Genomic DNA, 25738 nt, shown 5'->3' with positions numbered 1-25738 from the left:
ACCTCAGCTTTCATTTGGTCTTAAGTTGCATGTAGTTGCATGTGTTGCATAGCTCTACTGGCCAAGTAACATCCTTTATGACAGTTCAGATATGTCTGATAATTTTAAGTAGGAAAAAAAAAATTAGAATCAGTTCTTTGGCATAGTACAGAAGTTGACGGCTCCTGCTATTTGGATTGACTGCAAGTCCTAAAGAAGAACTTCCTGTATTTGGAGCGAGGAGAGGATGGGACTTGTCACCATTTCAAAACCAAGTAGATTAAATGAATGTCCCTTTATGGATTTCAAGTGTCTTCCATTTGTAATTTACTTGATGTCTTCAGTACCGATTCCACTTTCATTTGCATTATCACAGCTGAATATTTCCTGCATACAAGGTAATGAGCAGTATAGCACTAAACCCCGTTAGTAAACCAGCATTCTGAATAAGGAAGAATGTGAGATCCATCTTTCTTCCTGTCACTTTCTCTCGCAGCATATCATTCATCTCTGGGAACTGAAAAAAGGGATATTTTTAGGTAAGTATTGCCATCTCGTGGTAGTGTGCATAACTTGAAGCATTAAGAACTGAACCATATTGCTACTTTGGACTCAATATTAGAACTAACAGAGGGTGAAGGCAGTCACAGGAACAGGTCACCCTAGTTGCCCACTTCACCTAGGATGCTAAAATGAACTGGTGTTTTGTTCCTCTCTACTGTCATTTCACCCGGTTGTCTCTCATGCAAATTTCCTCTTTTTGTTTCCAGCAGTCTCCTAGGGTCTAAATGTTGGTCCATATGTTGCTAGGAGCAGCTGCCCTTATATTGCTAAATGTTGTGTTTCTTCCTTCACTAGTATAGGCAGAGAAATCCTTGTTCAGGAAATCAAAGATTATGATTTTTCTGCTTTATCTATAAGCAAATGAAGTGAAGCTGAAAACATAAGACAACCCCTCAGGAATAAGAAACCTGTCACAAATAGAAAGTCTGGTGGGCTGATGAGGAAGTGGTAAAGCAAGGAAGAAAGAATAATGTTGTGAAACAGGTGGTAATGCATGCAATAATACATTACAGTGCAATGAAGAGATTCTTCATTCCGTAACTTGCACCTTAGCAAAAGGTGACTGATATGCTGGGAACTGCAGAAACAAAGATACTTCCTCTAAGAGCCAATGGAGGTGATGGCAGATGGGCACTGGTGATGAAGTCCCCCATATGGGGTGATTCAGAGTATGTGTTTGCTGCAGATAAAGTCAGCTGCAGTTATTTTGACAAACATACTCAATTAAGCTTTAAACTCTTCTCCTGTTGTCCGGAGAGTAGTATATCCAGAATGCAATGAAGACTGTACATTTCAGCGTTAGTTTAGAAACCTTCAGGCTGGGCGAGTCAGAAGCTGTATCCTTCTTTGATCTCACAAGGCAAAACCAACCATTGAAGGTAATGCAATTCTTGAAGAACAGACTAAGGTTAGTGGGAAGTGGGAAACCTTCCCAGAAATCATTCCAGAGCTCCGTAATCCTCTTGCACAAGAGGCAAAGACAACAAACCAGATCAGCTTCATGCCACACAGCAAGGCTCATTTGCGCACACACCTCAGTGTACACGTTCTCACATATCCACAGCCTCACCACACCGTGATCTTACTGGCAAAGGTTGGACTATGCTAACACGGGACAAAAAAAGAACAGCAAAAAGAAAAGGAGGAAGGAATGACATTCTAGTTAATCATACCTGCTTCTGGACAAGCAAACCAGAACTGTGTGAAAATCGTAACAGAAAGCGGAAAGCCAGATCTCTGTTAAAAGCACTTGAGTGCCCTATTTCAGACTTTTCAGGGGGAAGAAAAATTCAGATAGGTAACTGATACAATCCAAAAACCTATAAAAAGAGAGAGAGCGGGGAGGAGGGAAGAGGGAGAAGCAGAGAGAAAGAAACAGAGAACAGAACAACAGATACAAAGAAAAGCATGTTACCTACTTTGATGGATTTAATAACAAATTTAAGTTGAGCCACTCTAAATTTATGCCATGAGTTTTACACATCACAGTTGAGTACACTACTGTTCATTACATGAGTGAAATTAAATGAAAAGCATTAGTGATTAAGATACTGCAAACTTGTAAAATGAACTATTTACATTGTTCGTTTAACATACTACCTATTAAATCCTATGTTATTACCTAAACTATAATAGCATTTAATAGTCACTATAACTATGACAGTTCTTAAACGCATATAGAACCAAACTGGGGTCTCAAATCTTTTCAAATTCAGGCCTTGCTCTTCCAGTTCTACACTCAAATGGATTCTCATGTGGCAGGTGCAAACATATTTGCAGATACATCTGTTCTTGCAACACTGAATTAAACATAATAAAAGTTAAAATTCTTGAAAGATCTCTTTAATTTTAAGATAAAACAATATGGAATATTGCTGACTGCCTGGAATCCAGATTTTATTTCCCAATGTTTAAATCTGATCTAGATGTTAGCATAATTTCTTTGGCTTGTATTTTCTAGCACACTTTAAAAAAATAAATTACACACAGACTGTTTTGAATAGAATTCAGCAATTTTTTTAGTCTGAACCAAGAAATTGGGGCTGGCACTGTTTAGTTTAAACCAAAATAGAATTTAAGTCAGATTTTTCATCTAAACAACCCCAAAATTACCACTGTGGTTACACAACACCTTTCATTCAACTCAAAACTAAATATTTTGCTTCATTTTGGGTTGTATTTTTTTTTATTTTCTTTTAAAATATGGTTTAAACAAAGAGACAAATGAATCTTCGAAAAATAATAAGCTGAAATACTTTGCCACTTTAGAATGCTGAAACAAAGTATTTATACGCTTTTTACTCTTTGATGAAACCAGCCCAAATTCATGAAAAGCTTGTCTCTCTCAAAGTGAAATCTGTGAAGTGAAAGGCTTTCAAGTTTCATGAATAAGCATAACTATTCGTGTACCGCCATTAAGGGTATAATTGATGACAACATCTAATAACAATAAGTAGATGACACTGGCATGAGAGAGACAAAATACTAAATTATATCAGAGAGACGTAGTGCAATCTTTGTTTTCTTGCAGAAAAATAAATAACTGAAAATGAAATTATATCTCACCATATCTGCCAGGGAGATGTACAGGAACATTCCACCAGCCACGGCAAAGATGATGTTAGGAGCAAAGTTATTGCCTACTAATATACCAAAAGCCAGCCCGATGTAACAGGAACATGCAGACAGAAAGTTGAAAAAGAGAGCCTGCCGAGTACTCATTCCTGCATTGAGCAAGATGGCAAAATCCCCTAAAAGAAAAGGAAAAACACACAAAACCATCTTCAGAAAATGATATTGTGATTATTTTATTTATTTCAAAGGAAGTCTGAAGAAAATACATGATTTATATACAAATTATAATCCACTGTTGGTTTTCTTCATTCAAGTAAATGATGACCATTTCCCTTCAATACTAAGGTAATCAAAATATTCTAAAACAAGTAGGTGATGCACAATTGAGCTAAGAGCATAGGAACACAGAACTACCTACCTATAGTGATTTTTAAAAAAATTTAATACAACAGTGTGTGCAGCATATATGAACAGGACAATTAATACCTCTCTAATATACATTCCAGGCTTCCACCCACTTACACTTGGGAACTTCCTGTGCTAGATGTGTATTTTGGTGCTTGGGAAGTTTTTGACGAATATTTTTTCCATTATTTTTCAATCTATGCCAACGTTGGCCAGCACAACCTCCTACAACAGTGACTTCCACAGTAAACATGTTGAATGAAGTTCCTTACCCAGTTCATGAGGAAACTCTTCACACAAGATGGCTATGGAGGTACTAAGCCCTTGAAGTAGAGACAAAGTGAAAGAAGCACCAATAGCCAAACCATCTATGAAATTATGTACGGCATCACTCAGTGTTACCATCCAAGCAACGGTCCCAATCTTTGACAGTGGACGCCCATTAAGACACTTGCACAATCTGCTTTGGACAGGCTCTTCCTGGAAAAAAACACCACCATAAAGCCATTACACAAAATATGGAATAAAGAATGAATCATGCTTTTGTCTTTAAACAAAAACGAAGTATAAAATTAAGCACTACTGCATACAGAGACCAAAATGCTTGGTCCAAGAAGCAACAGGTAGCAACAGCAAATGTAAAAGGCACAGGTAGCAGCAGCCACAGTAACAGCCAGGCACACGTGAATATAGACACACATCCAGATACCCCATAAACTTGATTTCTAATTTTGGGCAATGACAGTGAAGTCCAGCTATTCAACTCTGTTTCTACAAAGTAAGTGCATGTTTAATAAAAACAGCAGTGGGTAATTCTGACTGTGCAAGTTGAAGTCTCAGAGCATGAAAACAACAGGCTAATACAAAACTGCAATGCACACACACACCAGAGATTTCAATAATTCCTCCCACAAGTGGAAGTAATTTATACATGCGGTGCCATGAAATAATGAAAAACTTGAAGTAGATAAAAGGAACTACCATTTTAGCTGGGAGCACAAACTAACTTCCTCTAAAAAATTCCTGATGATCCATTCTGATAAATTTCTGTACACACATATATAGTAGTTAAATAATATTTGCAAGCATTATAGCATTTCTCCCTAAAAACAGGATTTGCATATAAGGCTTACTTACCAGTCCTTACTTACTGGAATATGTACTCAGTAATAATATATCTGCGTGGCCATAGACATATTTATACACCTCTCCTCTTGTAGGAGAAGGGTGTAGAGTAACACCTCTTCCTCTTTATGAAAAGGTCACAGATTATTCCAAGGAATTTTCCTCAGTTATTAAAATTAACATTGCACATTGTTTCAGTTTTGCCATATCAAAATCAAACACTACCAGCCAACTAAATTTTGAACTTTAAAGAAATCTGAGAAATACATTCTTACAAAATCTTTACTGACAGAGCAGGAAGGTCTGTCTCGTTATTTGCTCACCAGATTCTTATCTGACATAGTACATCTCTACATCAAGGAGCTGCCTTGGGACAGGACAGAAGTTCAGGTCAGAGATTTCTGACTCAGATGCCTATTGCACTACTTGAAACTAGTAGCTAATAGAGCCTTGGTTAAGTAGTGCCACAACTGCCACAAAGCACACTTACAGCTCTTATTCAGTGCATAGGAAAGCCTGAGATTATACTTTTATGATTTGAAAATGAGCAATGATATCCAAAAATTGAGATATTCCCTGCCTACTTGAACACATAGGTTTTAGACTTGTACTACATGCTTGCCTTTGCTTTTTGGAGGTTTTCCTCTCAACATTTTATCTAACATACAAGCAATGCCAATCATACTTTTGGGATGACTAATTTGCACCTGTACTAATACTGTTTGGGATAGGTTTACTTATGAGTAATAGACCTTTCCCTTAATCCACAAAGGCAACTTGAACTTCACTTTAAGAAAGAAATATTACAAAGCAAGCCACATAAAATACATATATTAGGTAACTGGAAGTAAAAAGAAACGTTAAGTATGAGAATATCCAAGTACAATTAGTGAAGCTCTTTCACCCATTCATCCAGCTCCATGAGCTGAAATTCTGTTCCCCTACAGTTTTTTCTGTTCCCTGGTGACAATCCTTCAACCTGCCTAAGAACTGATGGAAGCACTGTTTTGTAGATCATCCTGATTTCTGCCAAAAGCGTATCTTCTTTCTTGGGCATGTTTCTAGCTTCCTTGAGGAAAGGGAGTTTGAGATAATGCACAGATTTTCATTTTGAATAATTCATGCATTTTTCTGCTAAAAAAAAAAACAATATTTTTCTTTTGGAAACACACATACACACAAAAACCCCAACAAAAACAGCAAGTTTTTTTCTGATAAAGCAATAACATTAATATCAAGGGACTGTATTTTGAAAAGGTATATTAGCAACTTCTATTATACATGAGAAAGAGAGGTGGCAATGAAACAGTGAGCAAATAATACACATATACAGAAATGTCACTTGTACATAGTTATTTACGTTTGTTCCCATCAAATCACCTTTGGTTTTATGTAGGAACCCTATGTAGGCCTACAGTTTTCTGCTGGCTGCAGGGGCATAACCAGCTTAGCCACAAAACTAAGTAAAAGACTCATTTTCTGGTACTAGTAGCACAGCTGAGAATTCCAATGACAGTCCAAAGCATTGCATATGTATTACAAACTTAAAAATGTGACCTCAAGGGCTTTTTTGTTGAAATAAATGATTTACAAATCTACGTGCTGAGCTCTCTATGCATGTATGAAGAAAATGAACATTGAGTAAGAGGATGCTATTAAAAACTAGCTGTTGAACTCATCAAGAATGGAACTGACTAGAAAGTTGCTGAGGTTTGGGTTGTTTTATCTTTTTTTCTTTTTAAGTAACTGCAGTTCATTTAGGAGAACAGTATTTATTTACTTCTAAAAATTACTTTCTTGTTTCGATCTTTCAAAATATAGAAACAATCATAGTTTAAAAACTAGGTATCAGTTTCTGAGAGGCTTTTGTAACATATATACAGCTATCTGCTGTTTACTTTGTAGCTTTGAAGCATAATAATTCTTACTTGTAATCTATTTTAGATAATGTCTTGACTTCTTTTGTAAGTTATATAAAGTACGATGACATTGCTTGTCTGGGTTTACATTCTGAACTTTACCACACTGTGTGTCTGATAGAAGTAGATGAATGACTAATACGTATTCTTGATGTTGAAGATAAGGCAGACAACTGACAAATTTACCCTACAAATATATAGGATTCCAAGGCAAAACCCAAAGTGTCTCTGCTGGACTGTTCCCACTTTCTCATGGTAGTTTAGCAGATGTCACAGAAGAGATGCCAGCTAAGGAGCTCTGTAATACCCAGCTGGACTATCAGATCTGACTTTTATTAATTATTAGTGCAGTTCTGTATTATTTGTATCTCCACAGTTAATGGTAAACCAAAGACATCCTTGGAATTTTTGCTCTTCTGGACACATTTTTTTCTTTAAAAGTAATGGCCTTTCCTTTGTTTCCAAACTTAAGAAATTATGCAGACACTTTCTTATTTTATCCTATGATATCTCATCACATTACTATTGCTATTTCTAATACATTTCTAACTCCCTCAGACATGAACCAGACACGTCCTTTTGTGTTCTCTGCAAGTGCCCACAGGACCAAGAAGGAATCCTGACACTGCCTCCAGGGCATAAATAAAGGCCATCATAAAGTTCTGTTATACAACTCTTACGTTGTTCACTCGAGGATACAGACATTTCAGCAATTTGTCTCTGAAACAGCTTTTCTTCAAAGTTATTGTTGTCAAGGCACATAATTTTAAAGCATAGTAGATACAAATTTTGGGTCAGCACAAAAGAGGTTTCCAAGGCTGCAATTATTGCTGCTAGTAAAATCTGAAAGTATGTGACTAATTAAACATTTAGGTTTACTCTGGCAGTCAGTCTGTTCTGGCATTAATAGAGAGAAGATGGATGGATCCCCATAGCTGAAAACATCTACCACGCTTTGGCACAATCAGATTTCCAAGTCCCTCTTTAAAGCCTACATGATGATTTCTGGCTACACTGTGTTTGCCCTCTCTAATAAGCTTTAGATTACATGGACAACTTTAAAATCTATTAGGTATGGGTTGGTTTATGCCAAATGGTTCCCTCATAAATATCAAATGCCTGTAAAGTTGAATGCATACCTAACCTCATGGCACTACCCTCACTGCTCCCAAACCCCTCTGCCACATTGGCCCTCCTCAGCCCCCTAATGACTCTGAAGGCTACCTGGCCCCTTTGAACCTGTCTGGAGGAGGAAAAGAGTAATGATGGCTTTTTTGTTGCTACCTCCAATATCAGCAGAGGCCTATCTGCCTGCCACTGGTATTTCCTTGCAACCAGCCTTGGCTCTAGAGTGTATTTTACCCTGTAACTTCCAGGAGAAAGAGGAAGAAAGAATGGAAAGCGTGAATTTTTGTAAGAACAATGAGTAGAGGAGAAGAACCTCTAGTGAAATTTTAAGTTCTTAAAGTCCAGAATGCATGTAAAAGGAAAAGTATGAGTATTTCACAAAGGATCTTGGGGTGACCTACAATACTTTATGATCACCAGCACTGCAACTAAACTAGTTGCTAGAAAGATATGCTTTATAGTTACATTTTATTATTATAATTGATGGTATGATTTAGTTACATTTATGTTATGCATAAGCAGATAAGCCGAAACATAATAATGGAGTAAGTCCACATAAAACTTCTGGTAAACAGGGCAGAAGAACAACACCTGTGCCACTGGAGATGACTAACTCTGCAGAGAGTGGAGGGTTCTTTTGTTCCTTTTATAAATCCACGAAATACAGTTCAGGGACACTTATAATACTTAACTCCCTCTTAGTGCCCAAGCAATTTTAATTATTAAGCATGTTTCTCCTAGTTTTTAAAACGCCCAATATCCATCACACTTCATGACATTTCTACAGTAAGGACAAGTACAATTTTTCTTCTTTAAACTGTGTGCATTAAATACCCCATGAGCCTGCTATCACTCTCTCCCCAGCTGTTAGGGCCTGCTTCCTACTTCTCACTGCTCCCCATAAACAACTTACTGGCTAAAGAACTTGGGTGTAAACCAGAAATCTTTGCTATGAAAAAGTCTGTCTTAGCTATCAGAGAACTGTTTCTATGTGTTGGGTTTATGTTTTTTAAATAAGGGACAGTACCACTCCTCCCTGTACAGGGAAAAGAGTAAAGAAGCACACCAACTTTCTGTTCCTGCTTCCATTTTCTTCTCAGACAGAAGGAAGTCGTATTTGTAGTACAAAAACAAACACAGAGAAATACAGAGAACAAATTTGAATGAAAATAATACTTAAACCAGGAGGAATGGCTTCTGTCTCAACGTATTACCTCCATAATTCCCACAGGAACCAAATATACTGGACCTACCACAAGCAGTGCTCACAAGATACTGCATGAAAGTTCCTCTATCATTTTTTCTCCTTAATCATTGATTCAGAGGAACCAGGTTCTCACACTTAGGTCTTTACATAGCCAGGAACACAATATGGATCATGCAACACTAAAACACACTATCACTACTTAAAGAAAACAGTAACAGCGAACTCCAAATTAAGTGAATTATCTGATTAAATATATCTCTGTCTTACCCATCCCAACACTGATATCTATTAGCTCTTTTTGCTGGCTACAAATTGAATGCATCATTCAGCTTTTGTAAACTTGCCCCAAAACTCCACATTTTTTTCATAGGGCTTAAATAAGTTATAAGCTATAAGTTTACAAAAACTTGACAGAAGCACTAAAAATTCATAACAACTCTCCTCTCAGATATGCTTATACAATTGGCAGGGATAAGATAAATAAACAGACACAATTTTCATACCTGTGCTGAGACCATGCTGATGCTGTCAAACCCAAGATTTCCATTGCTTTCTATGATGGCTGAATTTGCGTAACACGTCCCCCCATTGCTGGAGGATGGTGGTTTGGGTGGGTTAGTCTTATCCTGAGAATGATTCTGTTCACCATTTTCAGAGTCATTATGTCCAGCCTAGGTGACAAATAAATAAGTAGGGAGCTAATTAAAACGAAGGCAAAATAATAAACGTAAGAGAATAGAGATCAAAAAAAGTAAACGTGTGAGCATCATATTCACACTGCCTTGCTTTCAGCACCACGTAAATTTTTAAATAGGCAGCAGTAAACATTTAAATGTTTAAATGAACTCCAAACGTATTTAAGTTCCTAACTTATCTCTTACTTTTAGCATACTGTTTAGCTAGCACAGCAACAATTTGGCCATTGAAAGCAACTAGAGCATACGCCAGTGACAGCAGATCACGTTCGCATCTAGATTCTATTCCCAACTCTGCTTATAACTCCCTCGAAAAAGTGAGATTGCTTCCCCTATCCATATGGATTTTAAACACACATATCAGAATATGTGGTTAGGCTAAATTCCTCAGATGAAATGGAAAAAAAACCAAAGCAATTTATTAAACTATCAAGTATCTCATAAAATATAACAGGGACTTTAAGGCAAGTCTCATTCAGTTAGTGATACCTTTTCATTACCTGATCATAGATCTTCAATATCACTTTAAGAATCCTTTCCACGAAGAAGAGAATATAGAATCCACCAAACACAGCACCTGCTTTCTCAATATAGTTATCTACTTTGGGGTCAAACCCAAATGCCTAACAGTGAAGAAAAAAGCAATGCAAATTAGTCTGTAATCTTAGCACATTTCCAGAAAAACAAACAAACAAACGTCCCACACACACAGATAGTCCTCTAAAACACAGACTGTCTCTCTACCCACCACGAGTTTCCATGAAGCTGAAATTACCAAAGATCCTGATCTTTTTAGATTTTTTTTTAACTTGGGTTAAATGTTAACAGTGTTTTAATTTAGTAGAACTTTATATGCAGAATATAGTAGTAAATTCCAAGATGAGGAGGGTCTAACCTATAGCCCATTTAAGTTCACTAGAATTTTATCCAATGCATTTCTCCTCCTGCCTAGAGGCAGAATAGCCCTTGGTCTTTCTCATGGCACAGCTAGACATGGATCTTGGTGGTTCTGCTCACCCAGCCAGAAAGAGGTGGTAGCTAATGTCACTGAAGCCCATCCACAACTCTTTGGAGACTGCAATCCACACACAGAACCCCACTGGAGCATGCTTCTAAAATTAATACACTTTAGAAACTAGTACGCAAACCAAATAATGATTCCCCTTGCTTACCTCTGGAATAAGCTGGAAAATTGCATTAGAAAAGAGAGTGCCAATGGCCAAGCCCACAAAGTAAGTTAAAACCTTGGGGAAATATGACTTCTTTAAGAGGGGAGTTAAAATCAATCCCAGAAGTGATGCCAAGTTTATGATAGTCACAGCCAGGAACCCAAATCCCCAAACTGTGGATAAACAAGCAGAAATACAAAATATTTTAGTATAATGCCCACTTCAGGTTGTTTGTGATTTTTCTAACAGCTAAATTAGCAAGGGATTGGGAAAAAGAGTGATTCCCTGGTTGAAATTATACTTCACAAATACAAAAATCTTAAAATGCATAGATACTTAAGATATCTTAGTACCTGCAGAAAGGAAATATCTGTAAGCATCATCTGGTAGTACCATATTAAAAATGGAAACTGTGCTGGTGTAAGATCTGGGATAGTCTATCTGCTGCTAGTATAAATCAGGTCTCTCTACAGTCAGCGAAGAGTAAAAATTAAGGCTTATGCCAACAATCAAAGTAGCTACACATAGACAGGAGTGAAAACTTCTTAGTAGTCCCAGGGTTAGACCCAATTGTCATTTACTCCTAAGGAACTCCAAGATAAACTATATGCTCTCTTGGCATACTAGACTCCAAAATCCTTCCTGATAAAGGAAGATTCCTTCAAATCATCTTGAGGCCTTCAAATCATCTTCAAATCATCATCAAATCAACTTTCTGTTCCTAACACTCCTTCTTCTCTAATTCAAAGTAGCTGAAAATACGGTCCATCAGTGCTTATCAAACCAGGGAGGCAGGATAGCCGATAGTAGAGACAATTATAACAGAGAAAAAAAAGCATATTAAAAAAAAGGGTTCTAGCTTCAAAAAGATGGACATGTGATTTAGGTACGCAACACAGAAAAAGCTTTCCTAAGAAGTGGCAAATGCACCAGGGTTCATCATAACTTAGCTTCCTTCACCATAAGCATAGTCTCGGATTTTTAGAGTTCAGACACCAGGACTTGTACAAAGCCATAGCACAATTATTCTGGAGTCCGAAATACAGGTTGGGGGTCAGTGGTGGTGGTGGTTGTTGTTATTCATAAGCATCACAAAGTTGTCCCTCTATGTATGACTACTGGTTTTCCCAGTGACATCTCAAGTCACTGTGAGTACAGAGAAAAGCTTTAAAGGTCGTACTGAAGAGGTCTACAACTTCTGCCTCAAGTGATGCCACAGACCCACAAAGTTATTCACATAGACAGTGGGTTTGTGTAAAAAATTAACCACAAATAATAATCAAAGCCAACACAATGTTGGCTATAAGAGAACAGTTTGGTATAATCCAGAAAGCTGCATCATTATAAGCTTTACAATACCTATGTAGAGAAGTCCCCTGCTTAGCAGACACTAACAGATCAGATTATGATCTGCAGCCCAACTTTCCTTCAACACAGCTGGCAAACATAAGCTAGATTCCTCACCTGCAACTAGGATGGCTCTACTTTGCATAGCGTAACAATTTTTCTATGTAAAGAATTAGAAACATTTAAAGCATTTGCAGAAGGTAAAACAATGCCAATTAGAACATTTCATTTGCCATTTTTGATAGAGACAGACAGAGGGAGGGGAAAAACCACACAACCAAATATGGTAGATTTACTAAACTACACAGGAGATTAATTTCCATTAAAATAAATTACAATTAAGCTTGTAAATATCTTTTTGAAATCAAGTCTATAAAAACAAATGGACTTTCAATGCCATCACAAGTCAAAACCCACTATTTACAGTTTGGGATTACTATAGGAGCACGAGTCTGTCTCAATTTTGTATACAGCCAACTACTACACGTTCTGTGCAAACTGCACATTTTAAAGTGCCTTAACAAAATAAAAATCACATTTATCAGATACGAAGCATTTAGTGTACTTGCCCAAATTACTTCATCAGACACAGGAAATCAGAACAAGTTTCAAAAATTACAATACAAAAAGCCAGTACTAATTCCTTTTTACAACAAAAGACAAAGAGGATAAATTCACAAGTTGTGTGTGTAAATCAGCGGATGAAAAAAATAATAGGAGAATGGAGCTTAAACCTAAGCACAGACAAAAAGGTTATTGCCAAATTGTCAAAGAAGTTCTCACAATACTAATAGGCTTCACTAACAAATGGTCTAACTTCCATGCTGGTACTCTTTGGTCAGAACAGCAAAACATACTGGGACACTTAACTTGAAGTACACATTATACATCATACAACTGTCACTATTTTGTATACTTAATGCAATGGGAGATGTCTCATAACATACTAAAGGACTTGTGCTCACAAACAGGGATGTACTCTAATCCACTGGTATGTAGTATCCCCTTTTGTCACACACACAAAAAAAAAATCAAAAGAAAAAAAAGCCCTTCCCCTTCCTAGTTTGGTACCAGAGATCTGCGGTGCCAGAAGATAGATGTGGTTTTACTTTTAAAATTCTGTCCTAGGTCTGGATAGTCCAAAGAACTTGGGATTTTACATACTGATATTTTGTTTCTGATTTACTCACCCAAAGTGGAAGAATAAGGAAGAATTAAAATAAGTGATCAAATAACCTCATACAGTGAAAGAATAAATTAAGTATTACCCATCATAGCTATTCCACAGATCCTGCAATGAGCCTCAGTAATACGGGGACTAGTTTAAACTAATGAAGTTTTTAAAGGAATAAAAATAAATCTAAGATCTTTCCTATATGTTCTCCAGGAAGGTGCTCCTGGGCTGTGTGGCAAGCCTTTCTTTGAGTTCAGAAGGGCCTGAAGTATAATTGGAAAGAAAAAAATGATTACTCCATAATTACACAATTATAGGAACCGGTACTTCAAGAGAAATACCACAAATTGGGGGAAAAAAAAGTTTTAAATTTCCAAGACAACCAATGTTGCCAAAGTTACTGTATTATGGACTGTATTTCACAATATCATGTATGCACTGCTGTCTTAAAATTGATTTCATTCACTAGGACTCCATCCACACTAAGCTCTTTGTGAGTCCATGCACCTCAGAAAGCTGGCAGGTCTGACTTCACAGATCAGAGCAGAGCATTCTGTTTAGGACACAAACTCTCCTCTCCCCTGAGACTGGTGGCACGGTCAGCTTTGGCCAATAACCATTATTCTTTCTGTCTCTAGAACTGTGGCCCCAACAAAGAGACAGCCAAGACACCCAGAGCCACAAGAAATCCAAAAAATAAAATAGCAGGAGTGCAAGTAAGATGCCCTCTTTTAGGACACCATTGCTCAGCATTGTTCCTTCTAAGAAGTGAGGACAACTGCTGTGGGGCTTCCTGAGCCCTGTCCTGGGATGAAGAGGAAATAAGGTTATGAATACCTTTCCGAAAAAGCCAGGCAGAGAGCAAAGAACCTGTTCGCCTTGGACAGAAGGAAAGCACTGGGAATTTCCAGCTATTTCATACGGCTCTATACACCTTCCTATTGCCTTCCTGAGAAGCAAGAAAGGAAAGGACATGAGTATGCCCCTAAAGTCAGCTAGGTTAGATATGAGATATACAAACCCCAAGGAAAAAGGACATGCTACATGCTGCCTTTTAACTTTTACTCTGCTTCAGTAGCACTTTTTTTTAAATTGCTAGTAGCTGTCCCATAAAGCTTACTGTACTAATTTCTGCCGTATGTCTTGTCTCTTCATATTTTGGAAGACAGAATATTGTTAAGTGTGTGGGAGTCCCTGGGCAGAAAATCCACATAAGCACAGCTGGAAACGTGCATCGAGGATTTTGCTTTGTAGGCAGTGAGTGAAATCAGCTGGTCTCAATGCTGCCACAACGCAGATTCATTTTGTGATACGGCGGGGGTGAGCATAAATCAACATCTGCATTTGGCACTGGGCCTTTCTGTGAATCTTCCTTCAAAATAGGTACCACTGTGTTACAGCCTTATATGCCTGTGGTTTTAAAAAACCCTAACCATGGGCCTTGCAGATTTCTTGCACTGCAGCCAAGGGAGGGGCAGGGAGAAGACTGCCTTGCTTATCTGGCTACTGGACATTGCTTCTGAGCTGGCAGGATAAAAGAAAAACAAGAGGGATGGTCTAAATAGCTTAGGAGGTTAACTACAGGTCAAACTTTCCATGTACAATCTAATTAAACAGCCCCAAACAAAAAAAAAAGAGAAAGACAGATCCTACTTTCCAGTGTAGTAAGATATTACGGACTTCTTGACAATATGTGTCCTCATACGGTATAAGCAATCTAGAACAACCATGGTAAACTGATGCCATGGTTTCAGTGATTAATCAAATATAATTCTAATTATTACTGACACAGTTAAGTTTTAGGAATGATCTGTAACTCTTAACAGTTATCATCACATATAAATGTGATACCCAAGCTCAAGATTGGTGCACCCTTATGAGTAAGGAATCAGGCAAAGGAGGCAGGAAACCTGCATGGATGAGCAAGGAGCTTCTGGAAAAACTCAAGTGGAAGAAGGAAGTTCACAGAACATGGAAAAAGGGATGGGCCACTTGGGAGGAATATAGGAACGTTGTCAGAGTGTGCAGGGATGCAACAAGGAAGGCTAAGGCCCTCTTGGAATTAAACCTGGCAAGGGATGTCAAGGACAGTAAGAAGGGCTTCTTCAAGTACATCAACAGTAAAAGAAAGATCAGGGAAAATGTGGGCCCGCTGCTGAATAAGGTGGGTGCCCTGGTGACACAGGATGCAGAGGTAGTAAATGCCACCTTTGCTTCAATCTTTACTGCTAAGGCTAGCCCTCAGGAACCCCAGACCCTGGAGGTAGGAGAGAGAGCCTGGAGTAAGGAAGACTCTCCCTTGATCAAGAAGGATTAGGTTAGAGATCATTTAGGCAAAGCTGACACCCACAAATCCATGGGCCCTGATGGGATTCACCTGTGAGTGCTGAGGATCTGGCAGATGTTATTGTGAAGCCGCTCTCCATCATCTTTGAAAGGTCATGGAGAACAGGAGGGGTGCCTGAGGACTGGAGGAAAGCCAGCGTCACTCCAGTCTTCAAAAAGGGCAAGAAGGAGGACCTGGGAAACTACAGGCCAGTCAGCCTCACCTCCATCCCTGGAAAGACAATGGAAGAGCTCATCCTGGATGTCATGTCTAAGTAGGCAGAGGAAGAGAAGGTTATCAGGAGTGGTCAACATGGATTCACCAAGGGGAAATCATGCTTGACCAATCTGATAGCCTTCTATGATGGCATGACTGGCTGGGTAGATGAGGGGAGAGCAGTGGACATTGTCTACCTTGACTTCGGCAAGGCTTTTGACGCTGTCTCCCATAACTTCCTCATAGGTAAGCCTAGGAAGTGTGGGTTAGATGAGTGGACAATGAGGTGCATTGAGAACTGGCTGAATGGCAGAGCTCAGAAAGTTGTGATCAGTGATGCAGAGTCCAATTGGCGGCCTGTAACTAGTAGTGTTCCCCAGGGGTCAGTACTGGGTCCTGTCTTGATCAATATATTCATCAACAACCTGGATGAGGGGACAGAGTGCACCCTCAGCAAATTTGCTGATGACACAAAACTGAGAGGAGTGGCTGACACAACAGAATGCTGTGCCGCCATTCAACAAGACCTAGACAGGCCAGAGAGTTGGGTGAAGAGGAACCTGATGAAGTCCAACAAGGGCAAGTGTAGAGTCCTGTCCCTAAGGAGGAATAACCCCATGCACCGATATAGGTTAGGGGTTGACCTGCCGGAAAGCAGCTCTGCAGAGAGGGACTTGGGAGTCCTGGTGGACAAGCTGACCATGAGCCAGCAATGTGCCCTTGTGGCCATGAAGGCAAATGGTCTCCTGGGGTGCATTAAAAACAGCATGACCAGCAGGCTGAGAGAGGTCATCCTGTCCCTCTACTCCGCCCTGGTGAGGCCACATGTGGAGTACTGTGTCCAGTTCCGGGCCCCCCAATTCAAGAAGGACAGGGAACCGCTGGAGAGAGTCCAGCAGAGGGCTACAAAGATGATCAAGGGAATGGAGCACCTCTCTTATGAGGAAAGGCTGAGAGACCTGGCTCTGTTTATCCTGGAGAAGACTGAGAGGGGACCTCATCAATACTTATAAGTATCTAAAGGGCGGGTGTCAAGAGGATGGGGTCAGGCTCTTCTCAGCGGTGCCTGGTGACAGGACAAAGGGCAATGGGCACAAACTGGAACACAGAAAGTTCCAGCTCAACATGAGGAAAAACTTCTTTACTTTGAGGGTGACGGAGCACTGGAACAGGCTGCCCAGAGAGGTGGTGGAGTCTCCTATGGAGATCTTCAAAACCCGCCTGGATGCATTCCTGTCCAGCCTGCTCTAGGTGAACCTGCTCTGGCAGGGGGGTTGTACTAGATGACCTCTGAAGGTCCCTTCCAACCTCTACAATTCTGTGATTAATCAGAATGTTATTAACACTAATATTTCAAAAGTTATGAAAAACACTGCTTTATCTCTGCTTGTAAATACTGCCTTTAGGCACCTGCTCATCCAACATCATAACTTTTAACTTAGCTAGTCCCTTGGAACAACAAATTTATTTGGAATACTGAGACAAATAAATAGCCGATTACATATTTGATCCTTCTCAGTGCAACAACTGACTTCATTAACCAGCTGAATCTTCCCTGACCTACATTTTTTTACTGTACAGTATTGTGCACAATAAATATAGAAAAAATAGTGAGAAAAATAGGAGGAAGGAATATTAAGGCTACTCAGCCAAGCGATGATGTTCCATGTGGAGAAGGCAGCACAGAAGATGACATGAAAGAAGTCAGAGTTTGGAAAGAATATGAGCATTTCTTCTCAGTAAAACAGTCACTGGCTCCCCTGATGTCACAACTCCCACCTGCAAATAATTCCCCTTGAATGCAGTCCCCTAGTAATTTTACCCTAAGTTACCTTGATACACACACATCCTGCCAAGGCCAATTTCCCACTGCAAATCACCCACACAAACTTCCATTCTGTACTCCCATCTTCTCTCCTATTAACCAGCTATTAGTAAAAGCCCTTATGCTTCAGGGCACAAACCATTATCCAAATAAAACAGATCAGAAAGACTCTTCCTTTAATGGACAAATTATTCCATACCTACCTAGTCAGTTCTTTCACCTTTCTCTAAATCATTTTGAAAAGATCACCGTTAAGAGACAGGATATTTGTTTAGATAATCCACTGACCTGAAACATTATTTTAATTTTATGTTCCCACTTTACAACTATATCTTCCTAAACAAGACACTCCTGTGATGTATAGGTAAATGCTTACTCATCTCCTAAGAAAATCCCACTCCGGTCGCAGTATTAATGCAATTAATATTAACTAACCTTGTAAAGAATGTGGTTTAGATGTATCCACAAAGTTTTCCTGATGATCACATGGGTGAAAAATTAGCTGTTGCAAGACAGCAGGACATACTGTAGAGAAGCTTGAATTTGATACATGGCTGTTGTTCGGTATCCCATGCAAAGAAAAAATTTCCTCACTGGTCAAGCACTGGAATAAAAAGGGATTTTACCACCTTAATACGTTAAAGCAAAATGAAAAAATACATCATACAATAAGAAACACAAGAATTACAACATGAAAATACTGTAATGCATTCTCAAGGAAGTGTACGCAGTGTTTGCAGACTATGCATGAAAACACTGTGATTGCTTAATGTGAAGCAGAAGTGATTCAAAGTACTTTAAGTAAGATAAATCACAAATCAATAAAACATGTTTTAAATAGACGTTTGCAAATCTTATGCCCTATGAACCTGGACAGTTAAACCTTACATATTTGAAAAAATAGCTTCAAAGTAATTAAAATCTCATGTAATTACAAAATTATTAAATTTAAGAGCAGACCAGATACAGTTAAAATCTCAGTGCCAGTGTCAGAAAATGATTGGTAATTCAGTGACATATATAAGTGTAACGTAATTCATGTAAGCAACCACTTCTTCTTTACAACAACGCTTCTTATTTCTCTCCCCCAATTAGCTGTTTAAAAATGGTCTAAATGTTAGCAGCACTCAACATTTTTCATTCATTTTATAGCAATAATTGTTAACATCAAACATTGTTTTGTAAAACCACCCTGTACCCCAATGAGATAAACTCTTACTTGGGATCTTCACTTTGCCTTCAGGTCAGGACATAAGAGTATCTATGTCCTGAGGTCAAGGACAAATATACTTAGCAGTGCCAAACCAGGACAGGGGGAAGGCTGGTTGCTCTGTTTGTTATTTTCAACCAAAAAGATAAAAGACAAACCAGGAAACACCTTAAAATATATATCTACAGAAAAATTGAGTATTTTTATATGAAATGTTCTGTACTGATGTAGTCTTTCATCTAACACTTTCCGTTTATTCACATTCATTATTTCCTACAAGGCTCAATAAGGAAAGAGTGGGGGTTTTTTGGGTGTAAGCAAAACTGATTTGGCTTACTGCTGTACAAGGTTTAGTCTCAAGACAAAAACCAAGTCAAATGTTTTCTTTCTATATGAGACATCGAGTCAGAGCACAACTCTCCCTGTAGCAAATCTCTGCGTGGTTGCAAAAGTAGAGCATTGGAAGCCTTAGCAAAATAAAAATAAATGGTTATTCCCTGCTCTTTGCAGTTTTGCTAGCCTTCAGATTCCACAGCACTTCTCTAATAATTCAAGATGATTATTGGTAAAGCAAATTCCTTCTAGAGATAAGCCAAAGCAACCGCAAGTCATTTACTTCAACAGCTGCTTCCGCTTCCACTAATAAAAATTTTTCCAATACTGTCCAAAAGGTCAAAGGCATGCACACATCATTTGAATGTGACTATTTGTAATTCAGCTTGGAGGAAGAGAACATGCAGGCCAATTCAAGTGACTTCAGCTAAATTACATCCAGTGTGTTCCTACCCTTCCTCTTCAATGACCCAGTCTAGCACAGCACTCAAGTACATGCTTGAACCTAAATAAATATAAATTTTTTTAAGGCCATGAGACCTTGAATACTCACATATATACAAGCAATGTGCATGTACTTTCATCTTTCAATGTCAGTGCAAATGTCAAAGTATCACATATAAAATAAATATAGCTTAATAGCAGAAAATGGTGGGTTTTTTTGTTTTAAAGCATGTTGCTCCATGTAATCTCAATGGAAGTAGCGTACAGAGAAATCACCACTGAAGATACGGTCTTTAATATACACGAACCTCAGGAGCTTTCTAAACTGGTTATGTGCCTAATCATTTTACCGTTAACTCTGCATTATGGAATAATGCAAAATACATGGCTAATATGTCCAGCGTGGAACAAAGAGAGGATAGTTGCGGTCTATAGGAATAGTTCCTGTACAGTGCTTCTTGTATTAGTGGCTTATAGAGCCATTTCTGGAAGTCTACAGTGAAAAGCCCTTAGAAAAACAAGTCAGTAGGAGCTGAGAATTAGTAACGTTAACTATCTCCAAGAGAAATAATCTTTAACTATCTCATTCCTAGAAATACAGAACAGATTATTAGTGTTTTAAAATACTAATATATTTGTATTAATATTATCTTACAAAAATCCAAACCATGTTCTAGATAGAAAAACAGACGATGGACAGAAAATAAATCACACACAGCATGAATTAATAAACTTAAGACTCTGGCTACATACAAACAAATAAGCAAGAAATACCATCGGACGAGAGCTCTTTTATGTAAGGATGAGAAACAGCATTTTATTTAATTACTATTATTATTTTGATCAGGGACAATCCCAGAGGATAATGATTCCTATAAATGATTCATTGTTTTAAGTCACTTCATCCTCTCAGTAAACTCCTACGTACATCGAAGAGCTAAAAAGCAAGCTTGCATTAGTTCACTGGCACAATCAAAAGGATTAATTAAAAGATTAAATCTATTGGAAGCCTTGGATTGGAGCAACTCAAGTTTGCACACTGCAAAACTCTGCATTTATCTTTGGAGGATAAATACATTAAGAAAGCCACACTGCTGTGAAAACACGAGCTATTTATTTTGTAAGACCGACAGATGATCTCAGTAGAAAGGAAATTCAGCCTCATGGAACAGGGGACTGAGAATGAGGTCCTGGCTCACCAAGTCTACCGTCATGTCTGTCCCCTGCTATTCAGTAAACCTTGTCACAGTGCTTAGTTGAGGGGACTGGCTGTGATGTGACTGTCACCCAGTGTTTAACAAACAACTGCAAAAAAGATATGACATTACTGATCACGTCCCTCAACTGTTAAAAAATAATTTTAAAAATGCTTTCATCAAAATTAGGGAGGACTTATATCAGTAGAATTTACACAATTACAAAATATTTAGACTTTAAAAATAAAAAAAAAATTAAAAAAACATCAACTGGGTTATTCAAACAGACGTTTATCTTTCTCCTGGTAAGGCTCTCCCAAAAACCACGACCAATATGGGATTGGTTTTTTTTTTAAGATGTTAAATGAAAAAAGTGATACATGACTATCTAGAATCTCTTTACACCAGCATCTTTACAATGAAAAGCAGATGCCAGCTGACCACATCTTTTGAAAGAAAGGATGGGATAATTGCTCAGACAAAAATAATGCAAAGAGGACCTCTAACTGGAAAATTAACATAAAATGCTACACTACCAACCATCTTGTAAATGCTTCAGTCCCTTTTCTGATCTTCTGTCACGTTCTTATCTTTGCTCTACCTTTGTTTTATCTGTAGCATTCCACATGTGAAGTAGCAAGATACCCAACAGCAACCGGGACTGCAGTTTCTAGATGTTTCCAGATTAAATGCTAGCCTAGCCCACACCAGGGCTGAGCAGCGGGTCACACAGGAGCAACAGCAAAGAAAGAATGCAGTGAATACCTGTCTGACCAGCATTTGTTTTTTTTTTTTTTTTTTTACTTGGCCTGAGCCTGGATAAGGCAAAATAGAGATATGACTTGTGATCATATATGTATGATATATGTCTTCTTCCTCAACTTGTAACAAATTAAAGCATCTAATACTGATGTGGTGGCACCTTTTGTCACTCAGCACAGGTAAGAACTGGATGCTAGGAGATGAGCATGCCTTCAATAAGCAGCACTCCACGAGGAAGAGTCAGACCAGATGAAGCTGCTTGAACACACTTATGCACTTTAGGGATTTCACAAACACACGGACGTGTTCAAGGCAGCTGTTCATGCTGGGAGCTGAAAACTGTCCATGAATGCCAAAATTTCCTGAAGATATTATAGAAATAAGACACTTAGCGGGCAGGACAAATAAGTCTATCCTCTCACTGGCCAGGCAACATCAGATCATGGTGTTGGATCAAGACCATAAGCCACGCTCTGTCAGGGCATTCCCCCTTTCCTAACAAGCTTTCTTACCAATGCCCACTTACCTTCCATGTGTTTTCTGACCAAAACTTTTGAGCGTATAATTTAATCCTCCAGCACACACACATGCTATCATACTACAATGAATCCAATGACAGAAAATCAAGTATAGTTTCATGTTTTTACATCTTGCTAATAATGTAAAATACAGAGTGAGTAAGCATGCCATCATCTATTATACCAAAATTGCCAATTTTATCCTTATTAGTAGGACTAAAATGTGTTGGAATTCCACAGTAAAATGTAAAAAAACAGCAGTGACCAGTATTTGAATTTGCTCAGTTACTACTTATTTCTCTGACAGGAAGTCTTTGCTTATATATTAAGAAAAGGTGATTGTCAAAAATTGAAGAGGAAAGAAAATATAAACACAAAATAAAGAGAATTATAAAAGTGCATGATGAAAAAGAAAAAGCAACCAAAAGCATAAGGAATTGGAGACAGTTCAATCAAAAATTCCAAAACAGTACTCAAAAAATTTTTCTTTTTTGCTTTTTACAGGAAAAAAACCCAGCATCTTCATGGACATCATAGGACATAAGTTACCATAAATGCCTACATGAATATATGTTCAAACACCATGTTCAAACACCATCATCAACAAACTAAGTCATTTTTTCTTCTCCCTTATCTTTTCAAGTCATCCTGGTATCAAAGTAAAACAGAAATCAAGCATCCATCTTCTTCTGACTTGCACATCCAAACTCTTTCAATTTTTAACTTCTGGTGGATCTTGTGAGATTAATAGGCTTAACAAAACTACGAGTGAAACGTTAAACCGAAACACTAATACTGGGATAAAACTAAGAGAAACTGTTCCTTCCTGCCAGTTTTTGAAGTGCTGTATCGCCTGTCCCTTACAGATCAGCTCTCCACTAAAAATTACTTCAGGCTTGGATGAGCAGGGCTGTGTTATCTTGATTGGAAGAAAGGCCTAGGAGTCATCACACTAGCTCCGAACCCTGAAGTTAAGAACTGAAAGGCTAAGATAAACCTTGTTTCCTCCTACAGTCAGATACTTATGCAGCCTGAATGGACAATTCGGGTCTGAGAAAGACCTGAAACACTCTCCAGAGGTATTTACTTTCCTCCTAGAGAATCAGTAGACCTTAGGCCTCTGGTGCCTTCCAACACACAAAATTAGATTAGGCCACTTTATGTTTTCTGTCATAACCAGTAGATACTCTCAATTATCAACTTGTGAGCACAAAGAGTCGCAGTCTTTGAAAATTATCATGTCTAATTTACTTGGTATGAGTGTGCATTTGTATGCACTACCTGCCCAAGGTCATTGATATACCTAGTATCTATGAAGGAACAAAAGCCAGGAGGCAAAATGCACTTGCTTAAATGCACGTAATAGCTGATGGAGCAGCCGTAAAGCCAATTTTAACAAAGAAGCAACTCAGCAAAAAAGTATACACATTTTAGGGTGGTACCCTAGATATTATTCAAAATGGACACAACTAGAACAGGCTTGTAAAAAAAAATTGTTTCAGTTAAACTTCAAATGACTTATAAGGAACGCTCATTTAAATGATAAGAAAGAGCATTACTTTTTTTTTTTTTTTTTATTTCCTCTGTAGCTCGTGCCAAAGCCTGTGTACGAGGGCTACGTGCTTTTGCAGAGGGAAAACCTGAAGAACTACAGAATCTACTCATTTCTATCCCCTTTTAAAGAAAGCTTCTTTTCATAGCCATAGTCAACACTGTAAACTTGTATTTAGCGTGTGTGGCTGCAAATGTTTATATTTTTAATACGCTGTGTTGAAACAGTGTTCAATTTGTGAGATTTGAAAGCAGTGACTCTGGCAAATAGTGCCATGCTTATACTGAACACTACATTGATTTCAGTAGCATTAACTCTCACTTAAACCTCTGGTGAGGGTAAAGACATCAGAACTGCATTCTTCCTAAAAGAAAGGGAGCTTATCCAAGGTTTGTCTCCTTCATGGAACAAGCAAAAGAGCTACCTCTACAAACATTAAAAAAAAAAAATTCTTAAAGTCCCTAGAACCATGCCTCTTCTGTTTCTTAGGAAGTTGAACCAAACCAGAGCAAACAGTCATCCCTGCTTTCCTTTCATTTTCATGACTGACTTTGTGCCCTTGATTCCTGAGCATAAGGAAATCACCATCCTCAAAATTCGCCTTCAAGGAAACAAACTTAGTCTAGGACACTACGAATACAAGAAATTACAGAGAATTTAAAAGTAGCGATCAGGTCTAAGTTCTGCATAGGGACACTAAACAGAGTAACATTTTTCATGAAAACTGCTATTCCAATGATATTTAGTCAGTAAATTAAACATTGTTTTAAACAGCTTTCAGTAGATGCATTGATGGGCATACACTTTGCACTCAACCTAGAAGACAGATGTGAAAATTTCTGAAAAAAGTTTCTTTACACAAGTAGACCCGTTTATAATCGGCAATTGTATTTTAACAAGTCCTGAAGGTTTGTTTATACAACCCTAGGAGGGAAACACTAGCTGATTCTCATATGCTTTTTGTTGTTGTCCAGGTGTTATTTACCCAGGAGAAGTGCCAGTTTAAGAGCTGAGCAATGAAGGGGTACAGCCAATCCCACGGGCAGCCCCCCACTGCAGTGATGGATCACTGATGGATGGCAGCTTTCCCCCCTACCACAAACTGGTCTCACCGGTGAACCGGTACCTTTACCGAAACTCGGGCCCAGCGCCTCAGGAGAACTCTGTTCCCTCCCTCTCTCCCCGCTTCACCGTGATGAAACACGACGGCGATGAGACTTAAGAAACTAGGGAGTTGCCCACCCGCCTCGGCGCCCTTGTTCCTGGACGTGTTTTTGCAGCCCAGCCCTCACCGCCCCACCCGGACAAACCCCGCTCCCGCCGCCACCGCGCCGGGGGACACCGCGGTACCTGGTTGTGGTGCAGGTGGGTCAGCGGCAGCACCGCGTCCAGGGCCGGCGCGGCGCCCAGCTGCCGGAGCAGCGCGGAGAGCTGCCCGGCCGACAGGCTGTGGTTGGACCCGAAGACGCGCAGCACGTCGTCGGCGAAGCTCACCGTGGCTGAGGCGCCCCGCGCCCCCACGCCTGGGAGCATCTCTAGCCCCGCGGGACGCGTCGAGCGCCGCCGAGGGAGCAACGCGTCGCAACCCCTCCGTACCGCCCTCCCGCCGGCGCCGCCTCTGCCCCCGGCTCCCGCCCGGCCCGGTCCCTCCCCGGGGGGGGGGCCGTCGTGGGGAGACGACGGGGCGGGCGACAGCGCAGCCGTGCCCCACGGCTCCGGACGGGGCGGGCCGGAGCGGTGCCTGCCTTTTGGTCGCCGCCGCGATGTCAAGCTGCTGACCGGGCGCCAGCCTAGTCCCGCCGACCCGGGGCTGAAGGCAGCCGCAGGGTCTCTCCGTAACCCTGTGTCGCCACAGAAGGGTGGCAGGGGGCTGCCCGGGGAAGGCCCCACGCGCGGGCAGAGGGGGAAGGCTGCAAAATTCCTGGCTGCTGCCAGCCCCGACCCCGGGGGGGGGCAAGGGTCATCAAACGATCAGACACAGCCACGGAGGCAGGCGCTCTTTGCTGAAATGCCCCAAGGGCTGTTTCCAGCCGTACCCACACCCCACACACACCTACCCCCGCCCGGGCC

General features: G+C 39.6%; 1 protein-coding gene across 1 annotated transcript; it reads right to left on the bottom strand.

Moving 5' to 3' along the window:
* Nucleotides 1-349: 349 nt before the first annotated feature.
* On the bottom strand, nt 350-25201 carry SLC39A8 (solute carrier family 39 member 8). The gene is made up of 8 exons (XM_074147779.1): nt 25019-25201; nt 18089-18257; nt 10769-10938; nt 10097-10219; nt 9405-9572; nt 3795-4002; nt 3109-3293; nt 350-496 (listed from the first exon to the last, which is right to left on the bottom strand). The coding sequence occupies exons 1-8, from the start codon at nt 25199-25201 to the stop codon at nt 350-352; spliced, it is 1353 nt and encodes a 450-aa protein (XP_074003880.1).
* Between the last annotated feature and the right edge of the window lie 537 nt (nt 25202-25738).

This window comes from Numenius arquata, chromosome 5, assembly GCF_964106895.1.
Source record: "Numenius arquata chromosome 5, bNumArq3.hap1.1, whole genome shotgun sequence".
Classification (NCBI taxonomy): Eukaryota; Metazoa; Chordata; class Aves; order Charadriiformes; family Scolopacidae; genus Numenius; species Numenius arquata.
The sequence above is the reverse complement of the archived record's forward strand: the minus strand, read 5'-3'. Positions and strand labels throughout refer to the sequence as shown.

Excerpts from the sequence above, each read along its gene's own strand:
- SLC39A8 (XM_074147779.1), bottom strand. The coding sequence starts at position 25,201 with ATGCTCCCAGGCGTGGGGGCGCGGGGCGCCTCAGCCACGGTGAGCTTC. Across the intron at positions 10,939-18,088 it reads TAAACCACATTCTTTACAAG|TTTGGGGATTTGGGTTCCTG; the intron begins GTTAGTTAATAT and ends GTTTATCCACAG. Across the intron at positions 9,573-10,096 it reads TATTGAAGATCTATGATCAG|GCTGGACATAATGACTCTGA; the intron begins GTAATGAAAAGG and ends TTTGTCACCTAG.